The sequence below is a fragment of the Myxine glutinosa genome, chromosome 1, assembly GCF_964187855.1.
Source record: "Myxine glutinosa chromosome 1, kmMyxGlut1.1, whole genome shotgun sequence".
In the NCBI taxonomy this organism is placed as follows: Eukaryota; Metazoa; Chordata; class Myxini; order Myxiniformes; family Myxinidae; genus Myxine; species Myxine glutinosa.
The window spans coordinates 194,236,159-194,262,138 of NC_136261.1; the positions used below are offsets into that span (position 1 = coordinate 194,236,159).

Consider the following 25,980-nt stretch of genomic DNA (forward strand, 5'->3'; position numbering starts at 1 on the left):
CAGAAAGGTCTGGAGTTGGTCACAAGGAGTTGGTCTGAGTTGGTCTGAGTCGGTTGCCTGAGGAGGGTCAGTGGTTGCGTTGGTAAGGAGTCGGTGGTCAGTTGGTTGCGGTGAGGAGTCGGTGGTGAGGAGTGAGAGAAACAAGAAAGAGTTGAGGGTTTGGACCAGACGAGTGGGACAAGGCCTGGCAAAGCACGCGACGAAAACAGCAGCCAAAACAGCAGCCAAAACAGCAGCGTGGGGCCTGGCCTGAACGGCGGCTGCTAAACGCGCCGGTTGTGCTGCGGGACCCCCTTGGACCTCCCTCTCCCTCCAGCCATCCACCTTCATTCCATTCCATCCTTCTTGTATACGTGAGTTTGTTTTGTTTGTTCTGTCCTGGGAATAAGTTAAGTCTGTAGGTAAGCTAAAATTTGCACTGTGTCACCTGCGTCTTATGTGTTGTAAATAAAACTTGATTGCTCCTTTTTGCTTGTGTGTGTAAATAATAAACCCCATTACTCGTCTGTACGTCTTCTCGTTTTATTCCTTTTTCCTCTTGCATTGCGTCGCCTTTGTCTTTTCCCTATTGGGCAGCTGTGGTGCGATACGGCCAAGGTTCTGGGTGAATCGGGTGAGTCAGGGATCCTGTTAGGTCGCGGTTAAATACACCACCGCTCGGTCATCATAACATCTAAACCGCGATCTGTAACAATATATATATATATATATATATGCAAATATATACACCTTTATACATACACTCACACACACACAAACACACACACGGGGGAGTGGGTCACACACACACATGGGAGAGTGGGTCACACACAAACACACACATGGGAGAGTGGGTCACACACGAACACACACAGAGGAGTGGGTCACACACACACACACACACACACACGGGAGTAGGTCACACACATAATTAAGTCCAAATTTTTCTCCTACAAACTTTTTAAATACACCCCAAATCCACCACCTTAAAATTCTGTTTTCTTTCCTGAAAGTCCTAGTCGTGTCCATCTCGTTTATCCCCGTAGTGTCCTCTCCCAGCCCTCTCCCTTCCACAGATCTCCAGATGTCCATTCTATACTGTTGTTGTGCTTCCCTCTCTCCTCCCCCTCTTGTCTTCCACTCCCTTTATTATATGTTATGTGTGTTAATTCTTATACGAGCCTCGACTTAGGATACAAAAAAAATAAAAAATAAAATAATAATAAGTCATCTATTGGCAAGCACAGGCTGATAGGATGGCCCAGAGGTATGCACAATGACCTTGAAGCTGTCTAGCCTGGGTTTGAATCCCGACCCAGCTTCAACCTGTCATCTCGATGGTTCACAGGCAGGGTAAATCATCAATGTGTGTGCCGTCCCTCGAATGGACGTTCAAAATGGTCGTCCCATCTGTCCGAATTAGTTGGTGGATATTAATGATCCTACGGTTTCCTTCGCGAAGAGTAAATGAGCTATCGTAAATGAAGTCCTGCCCTAACTACTACTGGGAAGACGATGGCAAACCACCTCGCATAACCTTTACCAAGAAACCACTCTGGCATCACCTATGCTCTGTAAGAGTATGGTACATCAGAATCTGCTAGCACTCACTTGTGTAGTTTAAAATCACCCACGGTATCTTTACAAAAAGAGTACGCCATTGTTTCCCAACACCCTAGAGGCCTAGACAAACAAATGGAAGGTAATTTGAATCTCCTGCGATGAAGCTAAGTCTCTGGGCCTATCACTTTTACACCGCACACAAGTCGGTGGTCTCTGTCTCCCAACACCTCTTTGCTGGTCTTGCACACTCTGCCCTTTCCGTGTTCTGTCTTCCCCAAGTTTGTGCAGTGTGCACAGGGTCTGCCAGCAAGCCCCTTCTGGTGAAACCCCCAAAATCTAGAATCACTGCTCACCTCCACTCATTCGTTCCTCTTTTGTCCCCACATGTGCAATGAACTTCATCTGTCTCTACAACCTCATTCTTCTCTCCAGAGCTTCAGGACAATTGTTCACAACCATCTCAGGTCATACCCCAACCGCAACCATGATCTTTTCTTACCCCATCAATCCTCTCCAACTCCACTTCTTCCCAAGTTTCCAGTTTTCCACTCCTGAGAGTTTGTGTCCATGTCCATCTTGGTCCTCCCCTAGCTCTCATTCTTCCCCACGTCCCTTATTTCTACAAGTCTTCCTCTATTTTGTCCCTCAACCCTGCTGTCCATATGTCCCAAACATCTCCCCCCGTTCTTTCTGCTGTTCCTTTTGCTATTTTCCATCCTGATTCGTTCTGTGTTCTAGCTCCTCCATGAGTTGGCAAAAAAGGATTGTTGACCTCATCTGGGGAGGCATTGCATCAGTGGCACAGTTACACCTCAGTAATGATAAAACTAGCCAATCAAATTTGTATTTGAATGATGATCAACTGTGCATTCTCTACGTAGACAGACTCCACTCTGAATTGTCCATTTTGTTTACGATTCCCAACATGATCGGATTCATTTACTTGTACATTGCAAGCAGACTGTTACATCATAGAGTCCATCATCTTCTAAGCTGGCTATCTCACTTACTAGCACTCACTTGTGGATGTTAAAGACATTACACTATATTATTGAAAAGAGGAGGCATTGTCTGCCAGCACTACGTCCAAGTTCTAAATCCCTGCCGGTTGATCATTCACTCGCCTCCAGAGCTAGGAGCACACATGGCTTCTTCCATCATGCCAATTCCATTCTTGAAAAGCCCAATTACTCAGAGTCTTTCTGCAGCATTATGGAGCACCGTTCTTCCTCAAGTGCCGTTGCCCCTGTTTCACACCCAGCTCTCCTGGAAGCTGTGTAATCCAAAACTCTAAATTATTTTGGCTTCTCTCACCATGAGGCTGAGACACAGAGTATGTTGCTTTTTTGGACTTTTGTTTTCCACCACCTCACTTCCTTCGGGTGTTTACGACGTGGCAGTATGATGCCATCTTGTGCAGTCTTCCATGCTTTCTTGTCCTGTGGAGCCTCACTGTTTGTACTGCCCTGTCATAGAAGGCCCCGGCCCTCCCTCATTTCTCATTCAATCACACAACTGCTTGTTCTGTTTTTTTCTTGGTTTTTTTTTGTATACAAGATCGAGGCTCGTGTAAGAACTAACAATAATCACAAAAAAAACAAACGGACACATACAACATATAATAAAGGGAGCGGGAGACAAGATGTGGAGAGAGAGGGAAACACACAAGTACAACAGTAGAGAACAGGGACATTGGGAGATCTGTGGGAGGGAGAGGGCTTGGAGGGAGGGGGCAGGAGAAGGGGAGGGGGGGTGGAAGAGGTATAAAACACATGGACACTGCTAGGACTTCCAGGAAAGAAGTCGGAACTTCAAGAAAGTGGATCTGGGGTGAAATTAATGGTGGTAGAAAAGATCGAGGTTAAAGATCAAAAAAAGATCGAATGTTTGCCTGTTTCCCACCTACTGACTTTCACAATGATCAGCTTTGACCTCCATAACTCTGCCCTTCCGTGAGCCTTGAGTGCTCGTGAAGTGGGAAAGTAAAGTTAAGCGATCGGTTGCGTGCGTACATGCGGGTGGTGTGCATGTGTACGTAGTGCATGTCTACATTTTAAAAATTCATTTTCTCAGCAACCGTTAGTCCGATTGACACGAAATTATCACCATAGAGCGCCTCCACCCATATTATTTTTTTATTCACGAGTACGTATGACATCATAATTCACGTGGTGCGTACACCTTCTTCAAAAAACGTTGCTCCTCTATATCTCGGAAACCGCCCAATGGAAAAAAAAAACATGGCTCATTGTCAAGTACTCAACATGGGGAATAAGATATGTTAATGACGATGTCATCGGTGGCTTCATTATGACGTCATAATTCGACTAGTACAACGCTTGATCTGATCAGTATGAAAAAAATATTTCTCTGTAACTGTTAGTTTGATGAACAGAAAATTTTCACCATAGGAACGACTCCTTTAATTATAATTATGACGTCATAGGTCACTTGGCACAGGTGCCATCTTGGAAAAAACGAAAAACGTTGCACCTCTATATCTCTGAAACCATTCCATGGAAAAAAATTGAAACATGGCTCATTGTAAAGAACTCTTCATGGGGAATTAGTGGCGTTAATGATGATGACATTAGTACCTTAATTATGACGTCATAATTTGACAGGGACAACGCTTTGTCTGATCAGTTTGACATTTCTTGAACGTGATCTATGCAACAATTATATTAGAGAATATAAATTTATGATGTCAGCGCTCACATGGTCTGGCAGCCATATTGGATCAAAGAAAAAAAACCCTTCAAAAACAGAAGAGTTGGCGCAAGTTGACTGCGCAGGGTAAGTATTCTATGAATACCATCTAGTACATGATAAAATGTGATTGTAAACTAACCAGTGTATTTCTTGCTGAGTGCTTTAGTGGCACGGTGTCTCCACTTGTATGGAGACATACGAGTGTTATTGTGGAGACTTGTGGATTATCTTGAATCGGATGATTGTTACATTAGTGTTATTGAAAATAAAGATTATATCAATGAACCAAAGAACAGTGTCTTCATACCAGTTCATACCTTACTATTAATTCCCTTGTAGCAGGATAATTAAAGTGTCAGAAAATTATTGTTCACTTCACCAATGAAACTTGAAGTTAACAAACTTTTGTGAAAGTAATAATTCAAATCAACTCTACCTGTAATACACCCGACTGTTGAATGTGAAGGCACCTCCAGTCATTACAGTATTGGGAATGGGGGGTGGCACCCCACACCTGATGGGATGACACTGCGGGAACAATGGCTGCCACTTCCCAGTGGCTGTACAAGTCAGCTTTGCGTGCCCATTCATGATAAAACCAGGGTGGCATGTATATATGATCTGATCACCCAAGAAGAAGCTGCCAATGCTGACACTCGAGTTTGCCGCAGCAAGTGGGGGTCCACAGGAGACTGGAACACAGGATGGGAAGTCTGCACTCCATCTGCCATTCATCCCACACTCTATGAGTGCAGGGCCTTTCAGTTCAAAACCTTCCTGGCACTTGAATATAACCACACTGCCATAGCTGGCGCTTTCCCCATCCTTCATCCCGTTTTTGAGCATCGGTAATTTATTACATTCTAGAGCTTGGCAACTGGGGACATCACCGCTCCATGAGCCATTGGAGAGACAGTTACGAATAGGTCCACCAAACAAATTATATCCAGAAAAACACACATACTCTACTTTGTCTCTGAACAAGAAACTGGAGCCGATGAGAAACCCATGGACAATGTCTGCTGGAGGTCCACAAGAGATTGGCTCACATTTTGGAGGTCTGCCACTCCACACACCATTTGACTGGCATTTCCTGACTCGTGGTCCAGAAAGCAAGTAGCCATCCATGCAGTAATAATGTACAGCATGTGAGAACGCAAATACAGAACCCTCAACCCTACCGTTTTCAATGTTATTTGGTTGTGGACAATGGATCGGGAGGCATTTGGGTGCACCACCACTCCATCTTCCATTCTGCAGACATGTGACGACAAACTCTCCTTGGATAACAAACCCCAAGTTGCAGTTGTATGTTATTTTTCCCAAGAAGGTGTAGTCCCTGCCTATTATCTGACCATTGGTTAAGGATGGTGGAAATCCACAGTCCTGTGGTATGCAAGTTGGCTCTTCTTGAGACCAGGTGCCATTTGCACTGCAGGTGCGTTTTTGTTGGCCAATCAATGTATAACCGGGATTACAATCGTATGTTACAACACTGTCAAAACTAAAATCATCACCATGAACAATGCCGTGGAATATATGATGCGGAATGTCGCATGACAAGCGTTTGCACAATGGGGCTGTTGTGTCCCATTCAGAATCTGATGTGCAAAATCTCATGACAGGTCCAATCAACGTGTAGCCAACTTTACAACTGTATGTGGCAATTGCTCCAAAGGTGTGGCTTGAGAACTTTACAATGCCATGCTCTGGGGGTTGCGGTGACTCACACTGCCTGGGACGGCAAAGAGGGGCACTACCATTCCAAGTTCCATCCTCTCGACACGTTAACACTGATGATCCCACCATCTCATAGCCAGCCATGCAGCTGTACTGGATAAATGTTCCATGCAGAAACTCCGACATTGGTAGTTCTACTTCTTGTTGTAAGCTCAGGTCCTGATGAATGCTTCTGGCATGCCTATTCGCTGTGCCTTGATCATTGCTTCGCTCACGTAACGATGTCTTAGGTTCATTCAAATTTGGTTTCGGAGAAGAATCTTTGTCCAACATCGAAATTAACTGTGGCATTGCTAGAAACTCCGCGAGACTTTTCATTACATACGCTAGAGAATGTGCAGCTTGGTCACGTGGCCAAATGTTCCCTGTTGAACTTACCCTGTGATTCTTTTGATAATTCAGTTTGATGTAATTCCCAAAGTCTATGTGTGGTGGCAGGCCACAGTCCTCAGGAATGCAACGAGGTTCTCTATCACTCCAACCAGTTTCTTCACATGTTTGTAAGCCATTTCCAAGCAACCGGTAACCAGGGAAACAGCTGTAAATGATCAAGCTTCCAAAAGTGTAGTCACTACCTTCCACAAAGCCATTATCGATGGGATCAGGAGCTCCACACATGACGGTTCCACACACTGGTGAAGTGGAAGTCCATTGTCCACTGGGTTGACAAGTAATCTTGTTTTTTCCTTGAAGCCTGTAGCCACGGTCACAAGAAAACGTCACAACGTCACCAAAATGTCTTGCATCTCCCACCAGTTTTCCATTCTTTACTTCTGGCACAGCAGGACACTGCACAGGATTGCAGACTGGAGCTGATCCCAGCCACTTCCCATTATCATCGCATTGCACAGAGGGCTCTCCCACCATTTTATGGCCTGGTTTGCATGTATACACAGCTGTACTCAGGTACGTCAAGCCCTGTATGTCCACTATCCCATTTGGTATTGTTTCAGGATGTGGACACTCCAGCGGTAGACATTCAGGAAACTTCGTATCCCACAAGCCACTTGGCAAGCACAACAGTCTTGGCTCGCCATGCATATAGAACCCTCGCATGCACGAAAAGGTAATGTTGCTACCAACCGAAAAATCAGAGCCCATTAATGACCCAAAACGTAACTGTGGTGGAGCATTGCAGCTCACGGGCTGACACGTTGGCATAGTGCTATTCCACTGACCGCTTGATGAGCACTGCAAGGCAGGTGAACCAATCAGACGATACCCTTTGTGGCAGCTGAAGATGACAGAGCTGCCATAGATGTAGGAACTCCCAGAGGCTACACCTTCACTCAGAGCTTGCAGTGGTGGACATCGTATGGGCTCACACACCGGTATGGAGGGGCTGCTCCATCGACCTTCTGAAGTGCAAGTCCAGGTAGAAGTGCCGACGAGTTCAAACCCTTTATTACACGTAAACTTCAAAATAGATCCTGGAGGTAAAGCTTCACTCTCGGGCCTGGAATATAACAAGTTCCAAAATGAAATATTGCTTTGGATTAAATGAAGGCCAAAGTCTCTCGAAGTATTTACCAAGCGTATGAGACCATGTTTAAGAGTCTGCGGTGGGCTACAGTTGGCTCTTAAACAGGAAGCAGGTGACACTGTAGACCATTGCCTATTTGCCTCACAAGTACTGTTCTGGCTGCCTTGGAGCTGATATCCTTGGTCACAGGAATAACTGATCTTGCTCTTGTAGACTGTCCCATTTGGGATCTGCAACACAAAATATCAACATGACAACTATGTTCATTAGGGACCACATTCACATCAGTGTAATTGTATGTATCAGAGCTGAAACAAGGGCATTCCAATTTGAAAACATTGCGTAGGTCTTATCTTGTATCACCACTTGTAGGGAACTCGCATTAGCAATATGTTTAAGGTAGCGCCAAGTAAGCACAGTCAAAGATAATCATGGCTTTATACATTACAGGACTGATTAGACCCAGCAGATAAAAAGTGTGCAAAATCAAACAAACAAGACTTCCGGCCCTGTTGAGAGGACTCATTGAGATTGCGACGCTTTTAGGTTCTGTCATCATGGACTCATAAACGCCCAAGACAATGTTCGGAAAAAGTTAAAGGGGATAGCATAACAATATTAGGGTTAATAATCACCATTGAAAAAGTTGATTACATTTGAAAACTAACGGCGTTAATGGGATGATTGATTCAGTGTACCTTGGAAAATGAGCCTTAGATCCAGGGCAGACTACTACTACAAATACTACTAACATCCCCAATTATCCCACCATCTAGTGGGGTTTTAGCTGGGGAAAGTTTTTGGCACATATTTCACGAACTGGTCTGATATTCGACAGAAGATGCCAGGAATATTGGAATGTCTTTAAGGTGTCGAGGTCAACTCACCTACTCTTAACAAAAGACACCCTGAGAACTTTAATGTCTACCAGGTAATGCTAGCAGATGGAACAGCCAATTTAACGTTCATATGAGGGATGGCACACCCTGATGCAATGCACTGCCTGGTTTATAGTCAGCTAGCGAATCAAACCTAGGGTAGACAGGCCAAAGATTAGTGTGCTACCTCTGCGCCATCCCATCAGGCCAAAGCTAAGTGCACTACCTCTGCGCCATCCCATCAGGCCAAAGATAAGTGCGCTACCTCTGTGCCATCGCATCAGACCAAGGATAAGTGCGCTACCTCTGCGCCATCTCATCGGACCAAAGATAAGTGCGCTATCTCTGTGCCATCCCATTAGGCCAAAGATAAGTGCGCTACCTCTGCGCCATCTCATCGGACCAAAGATAAGTGTGCTATCTCTGCGCCATCCCATCAGGCCAAAGATAAGTGCACTACCTCTGCGCCATCTCATCAGGCCTAAGATATGTGCGCTACCTCTGCGCCATCCCATCAGGCCAAAGATAAGTGCGCTACCTCTGCGCCATCTCATCGGACCAAAGATAACTGCGCTACCTCTGCGCCATCTCATCAGGCCAAAGATAAGTGCGCTACCTCTGCGCCACCTCATCGGACCAAAGATAAGTGCGCTACCTCTGCGCCATCTCATCGGACCACTTCTTCCAAGACAGGGAAGCAACAAGGAATTCTATATGACTATTGGTGAGGTTATTCTCTTACATCATCATCATGTACCAGGAGCTATTATACACAGATCGGCAGTTCGGCAGAAGTAGTTTCTTGGCTGAGGTTACAATCCCGGGATAGGTCGCCACTCCGATGCAGGACACTTGACTGAGAATACAGGAATTTGGAATTTGTTCAGGGTGGCGGTGATAATTTACCGACTCATGTATAGTACACCATGAGATATTTAACATCCACCAACTAATGCCAGCAGATGGGACACAGTTCAAAGTTCATCGTAGGGATGGCACGGGACACAGTTCAGGTTAATCCTAGGGATGGCACGGGACACAGTTCAAGTTAATCCTGTGGATGGCGTGGGACACAGTTCAAGTTAATCCTAGGGATGGCACGGGATACAGTTCAAGTTAATCCTATGGATGGCACGGGACACAGTTCAAGCTCATCCTCGGGACGGTACGGGACACAGTTCAAAGTTTATCCTAGGGATGGCACGAGACACAGTGCAAGTTCATCCTAGGGATGGCGCCCACATTGATGCATTGCCTTTGCTTGCTTTTCTTTTAAGCAATTAATTATTTTGAATTATCTGATAGGTTGGGAGCTGGGTTGCAATTGCTTATGATTTACTTCCTGATTAGCATTGATGCATTATGTTAGACAAGCAACGGTACCCGCCCTATGGGCGGGGCTTCAATTAGGAAGCCCAAATGAAAAGGCAAAATTTCAGAAATTGAAGGCTTTTTATTTATTTTAAACGATTCATATAAACATCCATTGAATCATATCACACGCAAATCATCAAAATCTAAACAGTACATGGCGCCCATTTTGAAAAAAGATTGAATTCTGCTAAACGGAAGCGGCCGCTACATGTCTTTCCAAGTCGCACGTTTATGTGTGAAGAGTGCGCGCCGAATCTGTGACACGGAAGCGGCCACTACACCTGTTTCTCAGTCGCTTTGCACACGCTGCCGTGTTACTTCGGAACCGCACCTTTATATAGGAAGAGTTCGTCAGGAGTCGATCTACTCTCTCCTGGTACGTAGAATTTCAACAAAAGCCACATCACTGTTCATATCGGTAAATATTATTCCATCGTGTTTGGAAAAACTGGAAAATTTGAAAATTTGAAAAATTGGAAAAACAATGTAGCCTATTTTACTCCCAGGGGTCCCAGGATTACCCACCCAAAATATCGTTGCAATCGGTTCAGCCGTTTTGCGGTACCTTTGAACGGACAGACAGACGGACATTTGGTGAATTATAGTAAGATGCTCAAAATAAAGTATACTGCCATTTTATAATACAGTAGAAGCATTACCGGTACGTAAAATCATGTTAGTTTGATACTCTTACTTTAACCAAGGAGAGGGCAACTGAACAAATCTTTAACCAAAACATGACCCCTATAAACATTTTGCTTTGATGTAGCTAGCTGGATGGTAAGTGGCAGAATGATGGTGTGAGTCGTCGCTTTCCACGAATCTCTTTCCTCCATTGGCGTGTTCACTGAGCATTGTATGTTGTGCGATGGCTGTGTAGGTAGAAATGGGTGATGAGCAAGTCAGTTGGTGTCAATGAAGGGAAAAATTTGCACAGATAAGTGATTAAAGTGATACAGGTGTGTGCTATCCCTCTCACACTCTCTATTCCTGAGCATAGATGCTGCACAGTGATGCCTAAATTTGTGCCACCCCTGACTTTCATGGGCACATTTATTCATGACGTAGTGCTGCCCAGGCTGACCTACATGTGCGGTTTGATATCTAAGTGTCCTTCTCATAGCCTTAGCCTAAAGAGGCTTCCTCCACAAGGAAGTGGGGATCCGTTACCCTGGACAAGGGGTCCACACCAGGTACTGTCAGCCGGAGCGAGGTGAGCCAGGGACTCGCATAGGGCAGGGACGTCATCCCTGAGGTAGCTGAAAAATAGCAACCCTGCTACCCTAATGCAAAAAAATACAAGTGTCAAAATAGATAATAAATGAGCTTACTTTAGTTGTTTTACTTGCATGTTGACATAAAAACTTTAAATCAAGTTCCCTAGTAATTGCCTCACTTTTAGCTAATCTAAGGATGAAGCAGAAATGATTCGTTTGACTCGTAAATGTTAAAATATAATTAAATATTATTGTCTACTACTCTACTTATCTGTGAAGAACATTGCGAGACCACTTTGCCTTTTGTTCAGGCACCGCCTCTGTCACAAGATATTCTTGTTCTTGTCTCATGATCGCTGTCCATCCCATGTTCTTCTATACACACAGCTAATTCTCAACTTCCTCTCTCTCGGTGCCCATGTGATCTCCACTGTGGTAGCGCAAAATGTGAAGTTTACATTTACTCAAAAGTACACTCATTGTGATCAGTTTGGTTCTCTTAATCCCAAACAGCCAGCTTCATGTTACGTCGAAAGAGCTGTGTGCTTTTAGATGTAGTTCCCCCTGGCAGCAGGATACCCGAATTGTAATATTATTTGACGCGTTTTCATCTGAGATCAAAACCAAGATGAATCAGCTCAGAGGGGAACATGCTGCCTAATGAGACATCTTCGTTGCTTCTTTAAAATCTCCGCATATTTTTTGTACATTGGCGTTCTACGATACTTTTCAGATTACTGCATTCTGTCTCGCAATAAGTTGACCACTTCTTCCTTCAAGGACTAATTGTTGGTATTTGTTTGAAGTTAGTTGCTCAATGTCCCCACAAGTGTTCTGCAATAAACCTCTAACTGGAGCATATCACATGTGGTTGCATACTGCACCTCCACTTGTCCGTTGGCAATTTCTGCGGGATCTCCACATGACACTGGGTGACAGCTGGGCAGCTTTCCACTCCAACGTCCACTTGTTTGGCAGCTCCTTTTCTTCTCTCCTTTGATATAGAAGCCCTTAAAGCAACTGTATGCCACCACCGACTCAAAGGTGTGGTCAGATCCGCTGATGTACCCGTGCGTGATGGCAGCCGGTTCTCCGCATTGCACCGGCACACAGGGTATCGCCGGAGAAGAAAACCAATGGCCACCACTCTGGCAGGTGATCGCTCCGTTCCCTTGAAGTTTGTAGCCACGCTGACATCGAAAGGTTGCCTTTGTACCCACGCTAAGATTGCGAGACAAGGTATTATTCAAAATCCCAAACTGTATCACCGGGAAGTCAGAGCAAAACTGTGCAGCACAATGTGGCAGTTCATCTCCAGACACAGAGGCCCATTTTCCATATGATGTGCATATGATCCCTTGTCCTTCGAGTTTGTATCCTTCAGAGCAGATATAGTGCACAATCTTCCCGAATAAATAACTTTGCCCCCTGACGACTGCCTTCTCCACACGCGGTGGTGAACCACAGGACACTGGTGAGCATATTGCGCTGTTATGACTCCACACACCCACTGAGAGGCACTCACGTGTAGATAAGGTCCCAGTCATCTTGTATCTGAAACAAAAATTCAGAGCAACAGCAACAATCATATGCTGAAACCTGCAGGTACTGGTACTGTCAATAATGAGTCGTTATTATGAATAATAATAATGTTATTCTTATTATAAGTAAGAAAAGATATTCGTGTTATTTGGGACATTGAAAAATTCATTTTGAGATCCTTAGGTCTTTATGCTTTAAGATGTAGTGCCCCTGCCCCTGTGTCCGTCTCATAGCCTTCGCCTAAAGAGGATCCCCCACAAGGCGGGGGCGGTCACGCGGTCACGCGGTCACGGGGCGGTGAGATCTTGTCGGGGCGGTCACGGTTTTTCGAAGCTGTTCCACGATCTTCACGCACGCTCGAAGTTAAGTAATTATCACATTTGTATTTTTGTCGAAACTGTATTTATCTTACGTGTGTGTACCTTTTGCGTGTCCCTCGGGAGATTATCGGTGTTAATCTTTCATACCTGTAAAAAATAGTCGAGTATTTCGCGCCACGCGGCCTAGTTGTTGAAGCTTCCGACCTTGAGGCTTGGTTCTCTCCGGGCATCCAAAGCGGTTATTTTTTCATTCGTGTGTTTGTCAAATTTCAACTCGTTATTTTATCATCCATGCGTTATTGTTTGTTTATAGTTAGTTTTGGTTTGAATTTCCTGTAACTCGTAATTAATTAATCGTGTTCTGCTCCTCGTGTGCGGCCTTGTACCTCCATCGGTGTTTGTTTACTTAAGACCCCTACATCGTGTTTTGCTTGGCTCTTAGTTTTTTCCCTTCTACCCCGAACATAATACTCTTTGTCAAACGTTTTAAATACGTTTATTTAAAATACCCCAACCCCCCAAAAAAACAAAACAAAACCAAAAACATTTATTTTTCCTTTCTCCACGTGTGCTTTCTCTCATCCTGTACTTTCTGTCCAGGTGTGCTGTTCGCCCCGCCCCCATTATCTCCTTGCCATCCACCTTTTGCCCTGTCCACGTGACTCGTGGTGGTCCCTCTCGGCTCTCCCCCGGTTGGAACTTTGTGCATATAAGATTGTTTACGGTTCTGTTTTAATATTATTTAAATATGTTTAACCTTTCCCCTTCAGTGTTTTATTCAGTGGTATATTACAACACGCTGTTTTTCTTCCTATTTAAAAGGCTTTTTTCAAATTCCTCTCCATCTCATTCCACGTCAAAAAAAAGAAATTCAATCTCTTATACGTCTCCCTCACTACATGGTCTAAATTCACATTCATTCCATCCCTCCTCCATCGTTCTGAATCGGATTGCTAACTTGAAAATCACAACAAACCCAATTTGTTATCAATGCTCGTCTTTCATTAATCATCCACTTTCGAAACTCCCCTCTTGCCCCTCCCCTTAAAATCCCCCCCTTGCACCTACACTCCTAAACTCCCCCCTTGCCCCTCCACTCCTAAACTCCCCCCTTGCCCCTCCACTCCTGAACTCCATCCTTGCCCTTCCCCTCCTAAACTCCCCACTTGCCCCTCCCCTCCAAATCCCCCCCTCACTCCTCCCCTTCAAAACTCCCCCCAACCCCTCCCTTTCAAATCTCCCCCCATACCATTCCTCTCCAATTCTCCCTCCTCCCCCCTCCTCCTCAAAGCTGCCTCCTCCCCACTTCATCTCCCTTCTGTCTCATACCTCCACCCCCCCCCAACCTTCTACTTTCCTCTGCCCCCCCTCAAACAACCCCTCACTGTGCCTCATCCCTTCACCATTAAAACCTTTCATCCTCCTCATCCTTCCCTTTCTTGGAACTCTTCTGTAATCTCTGACACACTATCAACTGCTCTTCCTACCTCCCCCTCTCATCCTTCATCTTACCCTGCTCCTCCCCTCCCCTGTCCTGTACCCGATGCTCCCCCTCTCTCTTCATTAACGGTATGGACCTCAAACATCCGGGGCCTTCGCTCAAACCTGACTGATCTCTCCATACAGGTTGCTTCTGACAATCCAGACTTGATCTGCTTAACAGAGACTTTCCTCCTTCAAGATGTCTCTGATTCCTTAATATCTCTTCCTGGTTACTCCCTCCTCCGGTATGATAGACCTGAACCTCGTCCTGGTGGTGGGGTGGCTATCTTTATCAAAAACTCTCTTCCTCACTCTACTTGCACTGCCCTCTCTCCTCCTCACCCCCAGGAGTACCTCTGGCTACGGCTTCCTCTCCGCTCCCACCTTTTGTTCAGATGTGTTCTGTACCGTCCTCCAAACAGTGATGACGCCATTTACATTTCACTGTCTGACAACATGGACCAACTTCTATCCACTCATCCCAACTCTCTCTTCCTCATATGTGGTGACTTCAACTGTCATCATGCCAGCTGGTTGGGTGTGGGTTCCTCTCTCACCAGTCATGGCACCTCAGCAAAGGACTTCTGTGACTCACTGGGATTGACACAAGCTGTCAATTTCCCGACCCGGATCTCAGCCAATGGAGTATCTTCTCTTCTAGACTTGGTTATGACAAACTTCCCTGCTAATGTCTGCTGCTCTTCTTCTGCTCCAATCGGTTCTTCTGATCATGTGCTTGTCAAAGTGGACATCTCTCTGGCCATTCTCAGAGAGCCTCCTCAGCGTCGACGAGTCTGGCATTTCACTCAGGCCGACTGGGACGGTCTTCAAGCAGCCATCAATCGTCTGGATTGGTCTCCCATCTCCACTGCCTCTGACATCAATTCTTCCTAGGAATTCTTCCAAAGCAAACTGCTCTCTCTCATGCACAGATTTATCCCATCTCGTCTTCAGTTGTCTTACCCTTCCTCCCGTCCATGGTACACTGAATCTTGTGGTGAGGCAGTTGCCCTGAAACAACTTGCCTTTGCCTCTTGGAAGGCTAATCCAACTGAAGGCAATCTCAGTTCCTTCCACCAAGCTCGGAACAAGTGTGTGTCTACCCTCAGGAGTGCCAGGAAGCACTATCTCTCCACACTGAAGAATGAACTCTCAAACCTTTCTCCTTCCTCCAAATCCTGGTGGCGTCTGGTCAAATCCGTTTCTGGTGTTTGTTCCCCCTCCATCCCCTCCCTTACCTCAAATGGCCACACAGTTGACATCGCACGTGACAAAGCCGAATGCCTCAACTCTGTGTTTGCCTCAAAATCTTTAGTCCCAAACCCATCTCTCTCTGTTCCCACCTTTCCCAGTCGAACCCAACTGCTCCTGGACTCTGTGTCCTTCTCTCCTGACAAGGTGGAGGAGTTTTTGTCTAACCTCGACTCTGATTCTGCAACTGGACCAGACGGCATCAGCCCACGGGTCCTAAAATCCTGCTCTGCCGCTCTATCTCACCCTCTCTCTGTTCTTTTCACCCTCTCTTTTGCTCAAGGTCATCTGCCAGCATCCTGGAAATCAGCAAACATTACCGCTTTACACAAAAAGGTGCAAATACAGATCCTTGCAACTACAGACCAATCAGTCTGCTCCCAATTATCAGCAAAGTCATGGAATCCATCATTGCTTCGGATATGAAATCTTTCCTCTTCTCCAATGGCTTGATCTCTGATCATCAATTTGGTTTCAGACCAGGTCACTCTACTCTGGACATGCTGTTTCTGCTGTCTCAACAATGGATGGAGGTCCTCAATGCCAAACAGGAAATCAGAGCTGTCTCCCTTGACATATCAGGTGCCTTCGATACGGTCTGGCACCCAGCTCTGCTCACCAAACTCTCCTCCTATGGTATCCATGGAAATCTCCATGCATGGCTTGCGGACGTCCTCTCTGGTCGTAGTCAACGTGTGGCCCTGAATGGATTTCTCTCATCTCCCCTTCCTGTTCAGGCTGGAGTTCCCCAAGGCAGTGTTCTGGGCCCTGTGCTTTTTCTGGTCTTTATCAATGATCTCTCCGACTCTCTGGAAAATCCTCTCTATCTCTTTGCTGATGACTCCACTCTCTGCCGCTCCAATCCTCTTCCCTCAGATCGGCAGTCTGCACCCTCCTCACTCTCTGAAGACCTGGACAAAATCACAGACTGGTCAAACAAGTGGAACATGTCTTTCAATCCTGACAAATCTCACACTCTTACTATGTCTCTCTGAAAAGATCGACTGGACAACCCTCCCATCTACTTTCTCAACAATCCTCTCCAAGAAGTTCTGTCGCTCAAGCTTTTGGGTCTCACTATCTGCCATGATCTTTCTTGGGAAAACCACATTTCCAAGCTGGCATCCAAAGCCAGTCGCCGACTGGGCATCCTCCGTCGTGCGAAGTCCTTCCTCGGCACACCTGAGCACCTCACCACATACAAGGCCTTCATCCTCAGCTCAATGGAATACTGTTCTCCCATATGGGCCGGTGCTCCTGCCTCACACCTAGCTCGGCTTCACGCTGTTGAAACCAAAGCTTTCAGAATTATTGGAATCTTCCGTGATGAAGCTATCTCTGTGGGCCTTTCACTCACTCACCGCAGGCAGGTAGGTGGTCTTTCTGTCTTCTACCGACTCCTCTCCGGCCTTGCACCCCCCAGCTTTCTCTGTGCTCTGTCCCGCAAATATTCCTACAGGTCGCACAAGATCTGCCAGCAACCCTCTGATGGTTAAACTGCCGAAATCTCGGCTCTCTGCTCACCTTCACTCTTTCATTCCTCTTTTCTCCCGCCTCTGGAACAAACTCCCTCACTCTCTTCAATCCCACTCCTCCCTCCAGGTCTTTAAAACAGCTGTTCACCACCATCTCTTATCTTCCCCCATCCAAAACCCTGATCTTTTCTACCCCCGCTAATTCACCCCAGATCCACCTTGTTTGAAATTCCAACTTCTTTCCTGGAAGTCCTAGCAGTGTCCATATGCTTTATACCTCTCCCACCCCCCCTCCCTTCCCATGCCCCCCCCCAAAGCCCTCTCCCTCTCACAGATCTCTCGATGTCTCCATGTCTCTCGGTCCCTGCTCTCAAATGTTGTGTTTGTGTCCTTCCCCCTCTCTCCCCATCTTGTCTACCGCTCCCGATGTTATATGTTTTATGTGTCGGTTTGTCTTTCTGTGTGATTAATGTTCGCTCTTTCACGAGCCTCGATCTTGTATACAAAAAAAAAAAAAAAAAAAAAAGGCATTGGGGATCCGTTACCCTGGACAAGGAGCCCATACCAGGTACTGTCAGCAGGAGCCAGCTGAGCCTGGAACTCGCATAGTGGACACACAGACACACGTTTTTTTTTTTGTTTTTTTTTGGCATACAAGATCGAGGCTCGTGTTGATCACAAAATTGATCACATTGATCACAAAAAAACAAAAAAACGGACACACAAAACGTACAAAAAAGGGAGCGGGAGACATGATGGGGAGAGAGAGGGAAGCACACAAGTACAACAGCAGAGAACAAAGACATCGGGAGATCTGTGGGAGGGAGAGGGATTAGGGGGAGGAGGCATGGGAAGGCGGGGGGGGGGGGTCGGGGGAGGGGGGAGTGGGAAAGTATAAAACACATGGACACTGCTGGAACTTCCAGGAAAGAAAAAAGTCGGTATTTCAAAAAAATAAGTGGATCTGGAGTGAATTAACGGGGGTAGAAAAGATCAAGGTTTTGGATGGGGGAAGATAAGAGATGGTGGGGAACAGCTGTTTTAAAGACTTGGAGGGAGGAGTGGGATTGAAGGGAGTGAGGGAGTTTGTTCCAGAGGTGGGAGAAAAGAGGAATGAAGGAGTGAAGGTGAGCAGAGAGCCTCGATTTCGGCAGTTTAACCATGAGAGGGTTGCTGGCAGATCTTGTGCGACCTGGAGGAATATTTGGGGGACAGAGCACAGACAGGGCTGGGGGGGCAAGGCCGGAGAGGAGTTGGTAGAAGACCGAAAGACCACCAACCTGCCTGCGGTGAGTGAGTGAAAGGCCCAAAGTTAGCTTCATTGCGGGAGTCAAAGTTAGCTGCTATGCGGGAGATTCCAATGATTCTGAAATCATTGGAATCTCCCGCGTTTGGAATAATATCGCGAATCATTGGAATAATATGGAAGATAACCCGATATTATCTCGGACATATTTTTGAAAGCCAAGATACAAATTGCCATGCATCTAGAAAATGAAATTTACCAAAAAATTTAATGGGAATAAAAATTTGATATGATGAACTTTATGTGTATAAACCTCTCCCATGGTACAGACAGACATCCAGGATATTTACCTCGCCATCTTCCCTTATGGTTCGAGCACCTGCTGCTTTTCAGTAATTTGTTTATTTGTCTCCTACCGGTTTCACCGGCGGGAACTATAGGTTTGCTCTCGTCTGTCTGTCAGTCTATCTGTCCCACCTATGGTTTTCCAGACTTTTCTCCCTTATCCTTTAACATATTCAACTGAAACTTGCTAGATGGCGTTATTATGATAAGTTGCAGAACAAGTGTGAGTTTCGTCAATGTTTGCACAAAATTATGCCCTTTTGGACTTGAAAAGATCACACCCATAGGGGGCATGTAATGAAAAGCAATTCTCCCTCTTGTTATCTTTGTTTTACCCTCTGGCTGCAGGAAGCACTAATGCTCGTTACTTCACCAGTCTGTAAACTCTAATGGCACATGTGGAGAAACATTTTATTTCACAACATTTGCTGTCTTATCTATATAATAATAGCGTAAGGACTCGACTTTGTTATCCCTTTTACGCCGCACCCAGTGACCCGATGCCCACGGCACTAATGGATTTACGATCTACGAACCGCGCGCTCTTTGTTAATCACGTACAGCCATACTCGAAAAATCTGAATTAGCCGACGATGGGGCCCAAAAGCATCCGATTAACTGCCGATACGACGCCATCTTACGACGCCATCGTATTGGCGTCTGCTGGGCGAAGGCGAAGCGAGCCGTCCGCTGATTGGACAGTCGAGTGGTGTGAACATGGGTGGTGTGAACCAAATGGTCTTTTTATTCCCTTGAACATTTTAAATTAGGATATATAAGGAAACGTCTTTATCGTCATTTTAATAAAGTTAAATGGAGTGACGTTGCGATACTCGGGGTGAGTTGCATAAATCCTCGTAACTCAGAGAGGTGTAGCAGGTGGCGAGACGTAAGGAAGCTTAAAGATAACGAGCTGAAAACAGACGAACGATATGTCAATCTCTTTCTACACCGAACGGCAATAAAAGTATGAGAGCAGGGAGGCATGGCCTGAGCACTTCGAGCAGAGAGGACTGATTGGACTTAACTTAAAGAGAAAAAATTGGAGCTTAACGGAAGAAGAAGATCCCATGCGCGCTCCCCTATGCCATCCATAGTGGTACACTCTATCCATACACCACATCCTCCCTTCCGTGGATGTTCCACGGGTTTCGGCTAGTTTAAAATAAAAGGATTATTTTGAGGCATTAAACAGTAGTAATTGCCAACACCACCAAAGGTGGACTGAGGCAGGTTTTGTTTTCACCCCTGAATGTCTGTTTTTCTGTTTGTTTGTTACTTGGCAATTTTTTTTTTTTGACAAGTATGTTGATCACTCCGGTTTGTGTGTTTGTGTGTGTGTTTGTCTGTCCGCTCATTTATACTTGCCTATAAGTCACAATTATAAACCAATCTTCATGAAACCTCACCAAATTGTAGAGTTTGTGGTCCGACAGAGTGCTAATTATTTTTGAGGTCAAAAGGTCAGCATAGGTCAACCACTTTTTTCAAATTTCTAAAATCCTCAATTTTACCCAATTGACTTGAAATTTGAATAGGATTTACATATCGGCTGACTGAAATCAACCACCAACTATTTTTGAAATCAACATAGACGAAAAGGTCAACATAGGCCAAACGGTCAACACAGGCCGAATTTCTAAAATCATCAGTTTTCATCCGATTGACTTGAAATTTGAATAGGATTTGCATATCTGCTACTGAATTCAACCACCAATTATATTTGAGGTCAACATAGGCTAAATTTCTAAATTTGTCAATTTCAACCAATTAACTTAAAATTTGAAGAAGATTTGCATGGCAGGTCACTGAATTCAACCACCAATTATAATTTTTGAGGTCAAAAGGATGCTCCTCTGAGTGCCATTCTACTTTGTTCTCTTTTGCCAAGTGTCGCTCTATGAGTGATTTTTCATCTGTCTGTCTGTGAGCAAGAAATCTCAAAAGGTTGTTGACAGATTCGGACGAAACTTGGTGGACAGGTTGGGTATGTGACAAGGCAGAATTGATTCTATTTTGCTGAAGATCTGATTCCAGATTCGGATCAGATAAATTTTTAAATTTCAAGTGATTCTTCACCATTGAGTGATTGATGGGGCCAAAAACGATATATAGCACGATATCTCAAAACGTTGTGGACAAGTTATGACCAAACTTGGTGGACGAGTTGGTCAGGCGACAAGAACAAGCCGATTAGATTTTGTTTCAGGTCCGAATTCAGATCCGGCCTATCAGTGGGTACAAAACATAAACTGTTCAACCTGGCGGAGGTTTGCTCTCTACGTATACCGAGTGTTGTTCTAGTTGAATTTGAATTTCAGAAAAGCAAGATTTGAAGAACTTATTTTATTAGTATTTAGATCTGTTATGCAAAAAAACAAAAAAACAATGATCGTTTATGGGGTCTCTATGCACACGATCTCTATGTAGGGGTTTTATTTATTGTAATTGCTGTTCATAGTTCATACCCATCGTTGCAGACGTAGGTGATAACACTGCCATGTGTGAAGGTGTCTCCTTTAATGATGGAATTCCGTAGCCGAGGGGGGCTGCCGCATGAAATAACTTCACAGGTTGGATCATTTCCATTCCATCTACCAGATCCCTGACAGTTGCGCACGTTCGGGCCTCGCAATCTGAACAAAAGAGAGGGAGGGACACGTCCCATTTGGAAAAGGTCATCGCACTTGCATAACATGAGATACAAATTTCATAATCACAAGAGGTTTTCCACAACACATTTGAAAAAAAAGAAAGGGATGCCTGTCCAAACTGCAGAAAATTCCAAACATATTGCATCTGTTCAAGATCAAGGACACGTTCTTATCTGTCTGGAGTCACACACACGTTACATTTGCAAAAAAGAAGAAGAATATGTATAATTTATCCACCCAAACTTAAGGACACATCCCATCTGCACAAAGCAAAACATGTCAGTAGATTAGTAAATAGTCTACTGCAAAACTTATCCTTCGGAAAAGTGTGCAAGCCAGTATTGCATTCATCATGCCTTGGGACTTTCTGCCTTAAGGCATTATCAGTAAGATTAACAAGCTTAAAAATACACCTCGAAGCCTGCATATGAAGTTACTGTAACAAGCACAGTGAAGCAGAATGACCAAAGACTTCATCAGTGGATTGATGTTCAGTGAAGTGATCAGACACAGACACATACTAGAAAGCATCTGAAAAGTCTTCTTCTTCTTCCATATGCTCAAAATAACAAAAACAGTTTAAAAAAAATACAAAATGGAAATTCATGATTTTATGCAGCATTGACCCATGAGCTTTAGATCTAAAAATAATCAGCTTCTAACTTGATTGGTGAACCAATTCTGTGACCTAATATGCAAATTCTTTAAATTTCAGGTCGATTGAACAGAAATTGATGGTTTGATGCAACCTTGCCCTTTCACCTTTTGATCTAAAAAATACCAATCGCCTCCTATATTTTGATTAGTGAACCGATTCAGTGAACTGATATGCAAATTCTTTAAATTTCAGGTCAATTGGATGAAAAATGACGATTTTATGTAATGCTGACCTTTGACCTTTTGACTAAATTATTAATTTGCCTTCTCCATATTGTCATAGTAAAGATTTTTTGAAAACTTGTTGACAAAACTCAAATTGTAAATTTAAATTTCAGGTAAATTGGATGAAAAATGACGATTTTATGTAATGCTGACCTTTGACCTTTTAACTAAATTATTAATTTGCCTTCTCCATATTGTCATAGTAAAGATTTTTTTTAAATTTGATGACAAAACTAAAATGGTAAATTTAAATTTCAGGTCAATTGGATGAAAATTGATGATTTTATGTGACGGTGACCTTTGACCTTTTAACTAAATTATTAATTTGCCTTCTCCATATTGTCATAGTAAAGATTTTTTTAAATTTGATGACAAAACTAAAATGGTAAATTTAAATTTCAGGTCAATTGGATGAAAATTGATGATTTTATGTGACGCTGACCTTTGACCTTTTGACTAAATTATTAATTTGCCTTCTCCATATTGTCATAGTAAAGATCTTTTGAAAATTTGATGACAAAACTCAAATGGTAAATTTAAATTTCAGGTCAATTGGATGAAAATTGATGATTTTATATGACGCTGACCTTTGACCTTTTGATTAAATTATTAATTTGCCTTCTCCATGTTGTCATAGTAAAGATTTTTTGAAAATTTGATGACAAAACTAAAATGGTAAATTTAAATTTCAGGTCAATTGGATGAAAATTGATGATTTTATGTGACGCTGACCTTTGACCTTTTGATTAAATTATTAATTTGCCTTCTCCATATTGTCATAGTAAAGATTTTTTGAAAATTTGATGACAAAACTCAAATGGTAAATTTAAATTTCAGGTCAATTGGATGAAAATTGATGATTTTATATGATGCTGACCTTTGACCTTTTAATTAAATTATTAATTTGCCTTCTTCATGTTGTCAAAGAAAAGATTTTTTGAAAATTTGATGACAAAACTCAAATGGTAAATTTAAATTTCAGGTCAATTGGATGAAAATTGATGATTTTATGTGATGCTGACCTTTGACCTTTTGACTAAATTATTAATTTGCCTTCTCCATATTGTCATAGTAAAGGTTTTTTTGAAAATTTGATGACAAAACTCAAATGGTAAATTTAAATTTCAGGTCAATTGGATGAAAATTGATGATTTTATGTGACGCTGACCTTTGACCTTTTGACTAAATTATTAATTTGCCTTCTCCATATTGTCATAGTAAAGATTTTTTGAAAATTTGATGACAAAACTCAAATGGTAAATTTAAATTTCAGGTCAATTGGATGAAAATTGATGATTTTATGTGACGCTGACCTTTGACCTTTTGACTAAATTATTAATTTGCCTTCTCCATATTGTCATAGTAAAGATTTTTTGAAAATTTGATGACAAAACTCAAATGGTAAATTTAAATTTCAGGTCAATTGGATGAAAATTGATGATTTTATATGACGCTGACCTTTGACCTTCAGATTAAATTATTAATTTGCCTTCTCCATGTTGTCATAGTAAAGATTTTTTGAAAATTTGATGACAAAACTAAAATGGTAAATTTAAATTTCAGGTAAATTGGATGAAAATTGATGATTTTATGTGACGCTGACCTTTGACCTTTAGATTATATTATTAGTTTGCCTTCTCCCGTGTCATTGTAAAGATTTTTTGAAAATTTGATGACAAAACTCAAATGGTAAATTTAAATTTCAGGTCAATTGGATGAAAATTGATGATTTTATGTGACGCTGACCTTTGACCTTTTGACTAAATTAATAATTTGCCTTCTCCATATTGTCATAGTAAAGATTTTTTGAAAATTTGATGACAAAACTCAAATAGTAAATTTAAATTTCAGGTCAATTGGATTAAAATTGATGATTTTATGTGACGCTGACCTTTGACCTTTTGATCTTTCGACAAAATTATTAATGCCTCTTCTCCATATTATCATAACTAGTGCGTGCCCGTACGTGCGGGGAGGTAAGTACGTGGACATACGTACGTTGACGTACAGTCACGTGAAATAGTAAGTACACCCCATGTGTAATTTTGACTTTTTCAACATATTTCAACATACAGCTAATTGATCTTCATTTCAACAATATTGATAGATAAAGGTGATATAATTTAACAAATATCATGAAACATTTACATTTTGTAGTCCATTGTATAATTTAAATAAACATAAATGCAAATTTCGCATGTGGAAAAAGTAAGTACACCCCTACATTTATCACTACTTCAAATACCTAAAATTAGAATCAGGTGCACCAGCTCAGGTGCAAATGATTAGAACTCGTTAGAGAGGATCATGGAGGAACCTGTCTTATTTAAACCTCAGACATTTAGTTTGGTTTGCTCTTTGTTGTTGAAGTGTGCGGCGCCACCATGCCGAGATCAAAAGAGCTCTCTGAGGCCTTCAGAAATAAGGTTATAGATGCCTACGAGTCTGGGAAGGGATTTTAAAAGATCTCCAAACAATTTGCAATCAATCATTTCACTGTTCGGAAGATCATCTACAAGTGGAGAAAATTCCAAACAACTGCCAACTTGTTCAGGCCAGCCCGCTCCCCCCCAGCAAGTTCAACCCGAGAGCATCCCGCAAGATGCTGAAAGAAGTCTCTAAGAACCCCAGAATGTCATCACGGGACCTACAGGTAGCTCTTGCCACTGTTGATGTCAATGTGCACGAGTCTACCATTAGAAAGAGGCTGCACAAATTTGATATACATGGGAGGTGTGCCAGGAGGAAACCTTTGCTGTCCAGGAAGAACATCAGGGCAAGACTAAAGTTTGCCAATGAACACCAAGGCAAAGACCAGCACTTCTGGAACAATGTGCTCTGGACAGATGAATCAAAGGTAGAGCTATTTGGCCACAGTACCAGAAGACATGTTTGGCGAAAACCAAAGACAGCATTTGACCACAAGAACCTGATACCAACTGTAAAGCATGGTGGTGGAAATATTATGGTTTGGGGCAGCTTTGCTGCATCAGGGCCTGGGCAGCTCACCATCATAGAATCCACAATGAATTCTTCATTGTGCCAAAGGGTGCTTGAGGATAATGTGAGGCCATCTGTCGGGAAGTTGAAGCTCAACCGAAGGTAGACCCTTGCAACATGACAATGACCCTAAACATACCAGTAAATCCACCAAGGAATGGCTGAAAAGAAAGAAATGGAGGGTTCTGGAATGGCCAAGTCAAAGCCCGGATATAAATCCCATCGAGATGTTGTGGGGGGATTTGAAACGAGCTGTGCATGCAAGAAACCCCTCAAACATCGCACAGCTGAAAGAATTCTGCATGGAGGAGTGGGCAAACATTTCTCACAGCCGATGTCAGAGACTGGTAGACAGTTATAAGAAACGCCTAGTTGAGGTTGTTTCTGCCAAATGGGGCAATACCACCTATTAGAGCCAAGGGTGTACTTACTTTTTCCACATGCGAAATTTGCATTTGTGTTTATTTAAATTATACAATGGACTACAAAATGTAAATGTTTCATGATATTTGTTATATTATATCACCTTTATCTATCAATATTGTTGAAATAAAGATCAAATAGCTAGCTGTATGTTGAAATATGTTGAAAAAGTCAAAACTTTACATGGGGTGTACTTACTTTTTCACGTGACTGTACATACCAAAAATAAGGCCTCACTGTCCGGAAGTTCGCATATCGCAGTTACGATTTATCACAAATTAGTTTTAATGGCCAATTCTTCAATTAGCGCCAACATATTTTGCCATTTTGCAATTTCATCGCAAGGAAAAGCACAAAGAGAAGAGCACAACAAACACACGCGCGGTTCCTTCGCTGTAGCTTGACCATACGTGC

The 25,980-nt window shown here is 43.3% G+C and overlaps 1 protein-coding gene across 3 annotated transcripts in view; it reads right to left on the reverse strand.

The window, feature by feature from the left end:
* The window catches only part of SVEP1 (sushi, von Willebrand factor type A, EGF and pentraxin domain containing 1), a 159,184-nt gene that overhangs the window by 84,221 nt on the left and 48,983 nt on the right, over positions 1 to 25,980 (reverse strand). For all 3 annotated transcript variants that reach the window (XM_068124490.2, XM_078781927.1, XM_068124500.2), the window contains exons 4-6: positions 21,076 to 21,243; positions 11,831 to 12,500; positions 4,691 to 7,707 (exon numbers count right to left, since the gene is read on the reverse strand). In XM_068124490.2, coding sequence (XP_067980591.2) covers positions 4,691 to 7,707; positions 11,831 to 12,500; positions 21,076 to 21,243 — 3,855 coding nt within the window. The remainder of the gene's footprint in view (positions 1 to 4,690; positions 7,708 to 11,830; positions 12,501 to 21,075; positions 21,244 to 25,980) is intronic.